Source organism: Coregonus clupeaformis, chromosome 8 (assembly GCF_020615455.1).
Source record: "Coregonus clupeaformis isolate EN_2021a chromosome 8, ASM2061545v1, whole genome shotgun sequence".
Taxonomy (NCBI): Eukaryota; Metazoa; Chordata; class Actinopteri; order Salmoniformes; family Salmonidae; genus Coregonus; species Coregonus clupeaformis.
The window spans coordinates 4,050,783-4,060,047 of NC_059199.1; the positions used below are offsets into that span (position 1 = coordinate 4,050,783).

The 9,265-nt window shown below is 51.0% G+C and overlaps 1 protein-coding gene across 1 annotated transcript in view; it reads right to left on the minus strand.

Moving 5' to 3' along the window:
- Positions 1–9,265, minus strand: part of LOC121559195 (steroid 17-alpha-hydroxylase/17,20 lyase) — a 35,931-nt gene that overhangs the window by 26,319 nt on the left and 347 nt on the right. Inside the window, exons 1-5 of the mRNA XM_041872488.1 lie at positions 9,257–9,265; positions 8,913–9,033; positions 6,598–6,736; positions 6,096–6,193; positions 5,622–5,753 (exon numbers count right to left, since the gene is read on the minus strand). The exon at positions 9,257–9,265 is cut by the window's right edge and continues 347 nt beyond it. Coding sequence (XP_041728422.1) covers positions 5,622–5,753; positions 6,096–6,193; positions 6,598–6,736; positions 8,913–9,033; positions 9,257–9,265 — 499 coding nt within the window. The remainder of the gene's footprint in view (positions 1–5,621; positions 5,754–6,095; positions 6,194–6,597; positions 6,737–8,912; positions 9,034–9,256) is intronic.

A 9,265-nucleotide genomic window follows, 5' to 3' on the forward strand; every position in this document is an offset into this window, starting at 1 on the left:
GTTGTTGGGGGAAGGGTAGATGTTGTTGGGGGAAGGGAATGTCGGTTGGGGAAGGGTAGACGTCTGCTGGGGAAGGGTAGAGTTGGGGGCAGGGTAGATGTCGTTGGGGGGAAGGGTGATGTCTGCTGGGGGAAGGGGAGATGTTTTGGGGGAAGGGTAGATGTTGTTGGGGGAAGGGTAGATGTCCGCTGGGGGAAGGTAGATGTCCAGGGGAAGGTAGATGTCTGCTGGGGGGAGGGTAGATGTCTGCTGGGGGAAGGGTAGATGTCTTGGGGGAAGGTAGATGTTGTTGGGGGGGGCAGATGTCCGTTGGGGGAAGGGAGATGTCCGTTGGGGGGTGGAAGGGTAGATGTTGTTGGGGGAAGGTAGACTGTTGGGGGAAGGGTAGATGTCGTGGGGGAAGGGTAGATGTCGTTGGGGGAAGGGGCGTGGGGGAAGGGTAGATGTTTGGGGGGAAGGGTAGATTTTGGGGGAAGGTAGATGTTGTTGGGGAAAGATGTTGTTGGGGAAGGGCAGATGTTGTTGGGGGGGAAGGGCAGATGTCTGTTGGGGGGAAGGGTAGATGTCTGTTGGGGGGAAGGGTAGATGTCTGTTGGGGGGAAGGGTAGACGTCTGTTGGGGGGAAGGGGTAGATGTCTGTTGGGGGAAGGGTAGATGTCTGTTGGGGGGAAGGGTAGATGTTGTTGGGGGGAAGGGTAGATGTCTGTTGGGGGAAGGGTAGATGTCTGTTGGGGGGAAGGGTAGATGTCTGTTGGGGGGAGGGTAGATGTCTGTTGGGGGAAGGGTAGATGTCTGTTGGGGGAAGGGCAGATGTCTGTTGGGGGAAGGGTAGATGTCTGTTGGGGGGAAGGTAGATGTCTGTTGGGGGAAGGGTAGATGTCTGTTGGGGGGGAAGGGTAGATGTCTGTTGGGGGGAAGGGTAGATGTCTGTTGGGGGGAAGGGTAGATGTCTGTTGGGGGGAAGGGTAGATGTCTGTTGGGGGGGAAGGGTAGATGTCTTTGGGGGGAAGGGTAGATGTCTGTTGGGGGGAAGGGTAGATGTCTGTTGGGGGGGGAAGGGTAGATGTCTGTTGGGGGGGGAAGGGTAGATGTCTGTTGGGGGGAAGGGTAGATGTCTGTTGGGGGGAAGGGTAGATGTCTGTTGGGGGAAGGGTAGATGTCTGTTGGGGGGAAGGGTAGATGTCTGTTGGGGGGGAAGGGTAGATGTCTGTTGGGGGAAGGGTAGATGTCTGTTGGGGGGGAAGGTAGATGTCTTTGGGGGGAAGGGTAGATGTCTGTTGGGGGGAAGGTAGATGTCTGTTGGGGGAAGGGTAGATGTCTGTTGGGGGGAAGGGTAGATGTCTGTTGGGGGAAGGGTAGATGTCTGTTAGGGGGAAGGGTAGATGTCTGTTGGGGGGAAGGGTAGATGTTGTTGGGGGGAAGGGTAGATGTCTGTTGGGGGAAGGGTAGATGTCTGTTGGGGGAAGGGTAGATGTCTGTTGGGGGAAGGGTAGATGTCTGTTGGGGGAAAGGGTAGATGTCTGTTGGGGGAAGGTAGATGTTGTTGGGGGGGAAGGGTAGATGTCTGTTGGGGGGAAGGGTAGATGTCTGTTGGGGGGAAGGGTAGATGTCTGTTGGGGGAAGGGTAGATGTCTGTTGGGGGGAAGGGTAGATGTTGTTGGGAAGGGTAGATGTTGTTGGGGGGAAGGGTAGATGTCTGTTGGGGGAAGGGTAGATGTCTTTGGGGGAAGGGTAGATGTCTGTTGGGGGAAGGGTAGATGTCTGTTGGGGGGAAGGGTAGATGTCTGTTGGGGGGAAGGGTAGATGTCTGGGGGGGAAGGTAGATGTCTGTTGGGGGAAGGGTAGATGTCTGTTGGGGGAAGGGTAGATGTCTGTTGGGGGGAAGGGTAGATGTCTGTTGGGGGGAAGGGTAGATGTCTGTTGGGGGGAAGGGTAGATGTCTGTTGGGGGAAGGGTAGATGTCTGTTGGGGGAAGGGTAGAGTCTGTTGGGGGAAGGGTAGATGTTGTTGGGGGGGAAGGGTAGATGTCTGTTGGGGGAAGGGTAGATGTTGTTGGGGGGAAGGGTAGATGTCTGTTGGGGGAAGGGTAGATGTTGTTGGGGGAAGGGTAGATGTCTGTTGGGGGGGAAGGGTAGATGTCTGTTGGGGGGAAGGGGTAGATGTCTGTTGGGGGAAGGGGTAGATGTCTGTTGGGGGAAGGGTAGATGTCTGTTGGGGGAAGGGTAGATGTCTGTTGGGGGGAAGGGTAGATGTCTGTTGGGGGGAAGGGTAGATGTCTGTTGGGGGAAGGGTAGATGTTGTTGGGGGAAGAGATGTTGTTGGGGGGAGGGTAGATGTCTGTTGGGGGAAGGGTAGATGTCTGTTGGGGGGAAGGGTAGATGTCTGTTGGGGGGGGGTAGATGTCTGTTGGGGGAAGGGTAGATGTCTATTGGGGGAAGGGTAGAGGTTGGGGGGAGGGTAGATGTCTGTTGGGGGAAGGGTAGATGTTGTTGGGGGAAGGGTAGATGTCTGTTGGGGGGAGGGTAGATGTGTTGGGGGAAGGGTAGATGTCTGTTGGGGGAAGGGTAGATGTCTGTTGGGGGGAAGGGTAGATGTCTGTTGGGGGAAGGGTAGATGTCTGTTGGGGGGAAGGGTAGATGTCTGTTGGGGGGAAGGGTAGATGTCGTTGGGGGGAAGGGTAGATGTCTGTTGGGGGGAAGGGTAGATGTCTGTTGGGGGGAAGGGTAGATGTCTGTTGGGGGAAGGGTAGATGTCTGTTGGGGGAAGGGTAGATGTCTGTTGGGGGGAAGGGTAGATGTCTGTTGGGGAAGGGGTAGATGTTGTTGGGGGGAAGGTAGATGTTTTGGGGGGAAGGGTAGATGTCTGTTGGGGGAAGGGTAGATGTCTGTTGGGGGGAAGGGTAGATGTCTGTTGGGGGAAGGGTAGATGTCGTTGGGGGGAAGGGAGTGTTGGGGGAAGGGGAGTCTGTTGGGGGAAGGGTAGATGTCTGTTGGGGGAAGGTAGATGTTGTTGGGGGAAGGGTAGATGTCTGTTGGGGGAAGGGTAGATGTCTGTTGGGGGAAGGGTAGATGTCTGTTGGGGGAAGGGTAGATGTCTGTTGGGGGGAAGGGTAGATGTCTGTTGGGGGAAGGGTAGATGTCTGTTGGGGGGAAGGGTAGATGTCTGTTGGGGGGAAGGGTAGATGTTGTTGGGGGGAAGGGTAGATGTCTGTTGGGGGGAAGGGTAGATGTGTTGGGGGGAAGGGTAGATGTCTGTTGGGGGGAAGGGTAGATGTCTGTTGGGGGTAGGGGTAGATGTCTGTTGGGGGGGAAGGGTAGATGTTGTTGGGGGGGGGGGGGTAGAGTGGGGGAGGGTAGATGTGTTGGGGGGGAAGGGTAGATGTCTGTTGGGGGGAAGGGTAGATGTCTGTTGGGGGAAGGGTAGATGTCTGTTGGGGGAAGGGTAGTGTTGTTGGGGGGAAGGGTAGATGTCTGTTGGGGGGCAGGGTAGATGTCTGTTGGGGGAAGGGTAGATGTCTGTTGGGGGAAGGGTAGATTCTGTTGGGGGGCAGGGTAGATGTTGGGGGGGGAAGTAGATGTCTGTTGGGGGAAGGGTAGATGCTTGGGGGGAAGGGTAGATGTCTGTTGGGGGAAGGGTAGATGTCTGTTGGGGGGAAGGGTAGATGTCTGTTGGGGGGAAGGGTAGATGTCTGTTGGGGGGAAGGGTAGATGTCTGTTGGGGGCAGGGTAGATGTCTGTTGGGGGGCAGGGGATGTGTGGGGGGAAGGGTAGATGTCTGGTGGGGGGAAGGGCAGATGTCTGTTGGGGGAAGGGTAGATGTCTGTTGGGGGAGGGGGTAGATGTCTGTTGGGGGAAGGGTAGATGTCTGTTGGGGGAAGGGTAGATGTCTGTTGGGGGGAAGGGTAGATGTCTGTTGGGGGGAAGGGTAGATGTCTGGGGGGGAAGGGTAGATGTCTTGGGGGAAGGGGTAGATGTCTGTTGGGGGAAGGTAGATGTCTGTTGGGGGGAAGGGTAGATGTCTGTTGGCGGGGCAGGGTAGATGTCGTTGGGGGGAAGGGTAGATGTCTGTTGGGGGAGGGTAGATGTGGGGGAAGGGTAGATGTCTGTTGGGGGGAAGGGTAGATGTCTTTGGGGAAGGGTAGATGTCTGTTGGGGGGAGGGTAGATGTTGTTGGGGGCAGGGTAGATGTCTGTTGGGGGGAAGGGTAGATGTCTGTTGGGGGGGGTGGGGTAGATGTCTGTTGGGGGGGAAGGGTAGATGTCTGTTGGGGGTGGGGTAGATGTCTGTTTGGGGAAGGGTAGATGTCTGGGGGGGAAGGGCAGATGTCTGTTGGGGGGTGGTAGAGTCTGTTGGGGGAAGGGTAGATGTCTGCTGGGGGGTGGGGCAGATGTCTTGGGGGAAGGGTAGATGTCTGTTGGGGGGGGAAGGGTAGATGTCTGTTGGTGGTGGTTTTATCGGAGCTTGAGGCGTTGCACCCTCCGTCGGCGGCATCTTAGCCATTGTTTTGTATTGTTAGGGGTATTGCTGCACTGTTGGTGCTAGAAACATAAGCATTTTGCTGTACCTGCGATAACATCTGCAAAATATGTGTTCGCCACCAATTACATTTTATTTGATAGCCAGCATAAACTAGGTTCATCAGGACGACTGACTGAAGAACTGACAGAACCAAATCCATTAATCTCCACTCAACTCTCAACTGGCTTTGCTTATCAAGAAGCTGATTAAACAGCATGATCATTACACAGGTGCACCTTGTGCTGGGGACAATAAAAAGCCACTCTACAATGTGCAGTTTTGTCACACAACAGAATGTCACAGATGTCTCAAGTTTTGAGGGAGAGTGAAATTGGCATGCTGACTGCAGGAATGTCCACCAGAGCCGTTGCCAGAGAATGTAATATTACTTTCTCTACCATAAGCCGCCTCAACGTTGTTTTAGATAATTTGGCAGTACGTCCAACCGGCCTCACAACTGCAGACCACGTGTAACCACACCAGCCCAGGACCTCCACATCCGGCTTCTTCACCTGCGGGATCGTCTGAGAGGGGAGAGGTGGGGCTGCTGAGGAATATTTCTGTCTGTAATAAACAGTGGCGAACTCAAAAAAGAAAAATGTTGATGCATGCCAGCAAAGCCACTACACAACACAACACGCCACTAAACAGTACATTAATTGCACTATAACGGTGACAAACGGTGCCTACAAACTGTTAGGGCCTACATAAAGCTGTCCCAACAGCAGAGTCCCAACAGCAGAGTCCCAACAGCAGAGTCCCAACAGCAGAGTCCCAACAGCAGAGTCCCAACACCTTACCACCGTTACACCTGGCTATCAGCGGAGCCTTGTCTGGCAGCGAAACAGTTCATTCAGCCTCATTTACTGCCTTTAAAAAAAAACATAGCTGATATGGCTGACTTGCTTAAACAAATGTGGTTTCTACTGACAATTGAGATGTACAAACTATGGCATAAGGGGACGACGAGCGGATAAGAGGCAATCCGTAATTTTGATTAAGACCTTAATGAGCGAGCTGGGACGGACATAGTCAATATAATATATTAGTTCTTGGTTGAATGTGTGTGTATGACCCTGTCTGCTTGCTGTGTGGGTCTCCTACCCGTAGCCAGGGGAAGATGTCGACTAGTCCCCCTCTAGCGATGGTCTGGACGATACCGTCGTTGTATTCCATCACAGAGGTCAGCTCAGGGTCACCAGGTTGGTAGGTGGAGCTGAACACCAGGGTACACACCTAAAGGTCAAGGATCAAAGCTCAGACATGTTTATTAATATGGTGGTGATATACTTAGATTTTTTTGTTGACTTTAATTTATCCAGCAAGGCCCATTGAGGTCGGAAGACCTCTTTTACAAGGGAGACCTGGCCAAGAGGGAGACCTGGCCAAGAGGGAGACCTGGCCAAGAGGAAGACCTGGCCAAGAGGGAGACCTGGCCAAGAGGAAGACCTGGCCAAGAGGAAGACCTGGCCAAGAGGAAGACCTGGCCAAGAGGAAGACCTGGCCAAGATGGGCAGCTCAATAAAAACCCACTACAGTGCATACAGCCAACACATAGATGTCAATAACAATAAGTACCACATTGGTGACAGCTCTCATCAGAGGAGGACCAGGGTCAACAGCCTTCCCCCTGCTGGCCTGGAGGTCACTGCACAGCACCTCCACTGCCTCTAGTACTGAAGACACACACACACACGCACACATAGACACACACAGACAAACACATAAACACACACAGACACACACAGACACACACACACATACAGACACAAACAAACACACACACAGAAATGTAGAAGACAAACCGGTACAGTATTTGAACACACACACACACAGATGGAGTAACACACACGTGCGTGCACGCACACACACACACACACCCACACAAACACACACACACACGCACACAGACACACACATAGACACACACAGACACACGCACACACGCACACAGACACACACACAGACACACACAAACACACACACACACGCACACAGACACACATAGACACACACAGACACGCACACAGACACACACATAGACACACACAGACACACACAGACACACATCCGGCCTCACCGATGCTCTGTAGTTTGCTGGTCCCCTCTCCGAACAGGGTGAAAGAATTGTGTACTAGCCTGCGGTGGTTCTTCCATAGAGGAGAGTAGTCAGCAAACGCTATGTCCTTCCCCCCCCGAGTCAACAACTCTGTAGTCACCTGGAGAGAGTAGGAGGAGACACCTAGTCAGTTTCACAACTGAATGCACTCAACCGAAATGTGTCTTCCACGTATAACCCAACCGCTCTGAATCAGAGAGGGGGAGGGGTAGAGAAGAGGGGGGGAGGGGCGGGGGGAGAAGAGAGGAGGGAGTGGGAGTAAGGAAGGGAGGGGGAGGGATAGAGGGAGGGAGAGGGGGTACTCTCAGCTGTCCCCATAGGATAACCTTTTTTGGTTCCAGGTAGAACCCTTTTGGTTTCCATGTAGAAGGGTTCTACGTTGAACCTAAAAGGGTTCTACCTGGAACCAAAAGGGTTCTACCTGGAACCAAAAACTGACCTGGAACCAACAAGGGTTCTTCAAAGGGTTCTGCTGTGGGGACAGCCGAAGAACCCTTTTAGGTTCTAGATAGCACCTTTTTTCTAAGAGTGTAGGGTGGGAGGGTAGATAGAAAGGGATATGGTCTGTATTAGTGTAGGGAACAGGTCAAAGGCTAATGGAATTTTGTCTGTTCTGGGCAGATAGTCCGAAGTTTACATACACCTTAGCCAAATACATTTAAACTCAGTTTTTCACAATTCCTGACATTTAATCCTAGTAAAAATTCCCTGTCTTAGGTCAGTTAGGATCACCACTTTATTTTAAGAATGTGAAATGTCAGAATAATAGTAGAGAGAATGATTTCTTTCAGCTTTTATTTCTTTCATCACATTCCCAGTTGGTCAGAAGTTTACATACACTCAATTAGTATTTGGTAACATTGCCTTTAAACTGTTTAACTTGGGTCAAATGTTTCGGGTAGCCTTCCACAAGCTTCCCACAATAAGTTGGGTGAGTTTTGGCACATTCCTCCTGACAGAGCTGGTGTAACTGAGTCAGGTTTGTAGGCCTCCTTGCTCGCACATGCTTTTTCAGTTCTGTCCACAGATTTTCTATAGGATTGAGGTCAGGGTTTTGTGATGGCCACTCCAATACCTTGACTTTGTTGTCCTTAAGCCATTTTGCCACAACTTTGGAAGTATGCTTGGGGTCATTGTCCATTTGGAAGACCCATTTGCAACCAAGCTTTAACTTCCTGATTGCTGTCTTGAGATGTTGCTTCAATATATCCACATCATTTTCCTTCCTCATGATGCCATCTATTTTGTAAAGTGCACCAGTCCCTCCTGCAGCAAAGCACCCCCACAGCATGATGCTGCCACCCCCGTGCTTCAAGGTTGGGATGGTGTTCTTCGGCTTGCAAGCCGCCCCTTTTTCCTCCAAACATAACGATGGACATTATGGCCAAACAGTTCTATTTTTGTTTCATCAGACCAGAGGACATTTCTCCAAAAAGTACGATCTTTGTCCCCATGTGCAGTTGCAAACCGTAGACTGGCTTTTTTATGCCGGTTTTGGAGCAGTGGCTTCTTCCTTGCTGAGCGGCCTTGCAGGTTATGTCGATATAGGACTCGTTTTACTGTGGATATAGATACTTTTGTATCTGTTTCCTCCAGCATCTTCACAAGGTCCTTTGCTGTTGTTCTGGGACTGATTTGCACTTTTCGCACCAAAGTACGTTCATCTCTAGGAGACAGAACGCGTCTCCTTCCTGAGCGGTATGACGGCTGCGTGGTCCCATGGTGTTTATACTTGCGTACTATTGTTTGTACAGATGAATGTGGTACCTTCAGGCGTTTGGAAATTGCTCCCAAGGATGAACCAGACTTATGGAGGTCTACAATTTGTTTTCTGAGGTCTTGGCTGATTTCTTTTGATTTTCCCATGATGTCAAGCAAAGAGGCACTGAGTTTGAAGGTAGGCCTTGAAATACATCCACAGGTACACCTCCAATTGACTCAAATGATGTAAATTAGCCTATCAGAAGCTTCTAAAGCCATGACATCATTTTCTGGAATTTTCCAAGCTGTTTAAAGGCACAGTCAACTTAGTGCATGTAAACTTCTGACCCACTGGAATTGTGATACAGTGAATTATAAGTGAAATAATCTGTCTGTAAACAATTGTTGTAAAAATTACTTGTGTCATGCGCAAAGTAGATGTCCTAACCGACTTACCAAAACTATAGTTTGTTATCATGAAATTTGTGGAGTTGTTGAAAAAAAAGAGTTCTAATGACTCCAACCTAATGTAAACTTCAGATTTGTATATGAGCTGCCTCTGTGTTGTGGCTCACCATCTTGGGTCTCCCAGCGAACTCCTTCCCTCTCTGTAGCAGCACTTCTCTGGCATGCTGATAGTTATTCACTACCACTGTGTAATGGGGACCCAGGTACAGGGCATAGAGTGGGCCATACCTTACACACACACACACACACACACACACACACACACACACACACACACACACACACACACACACACACACAGAAGGATGCAAAATGAGGTCATTTATGTAACAATTTTCTAAACGAACTTTATGTAAACCAACTTCTACAACTAAAATATAGACATACTAAGAGACGGAACAGATAGTAGGTTCTGTCTGATACTAAGAGAACAGTAGCAGGATCATCCTACCTGTGTCCC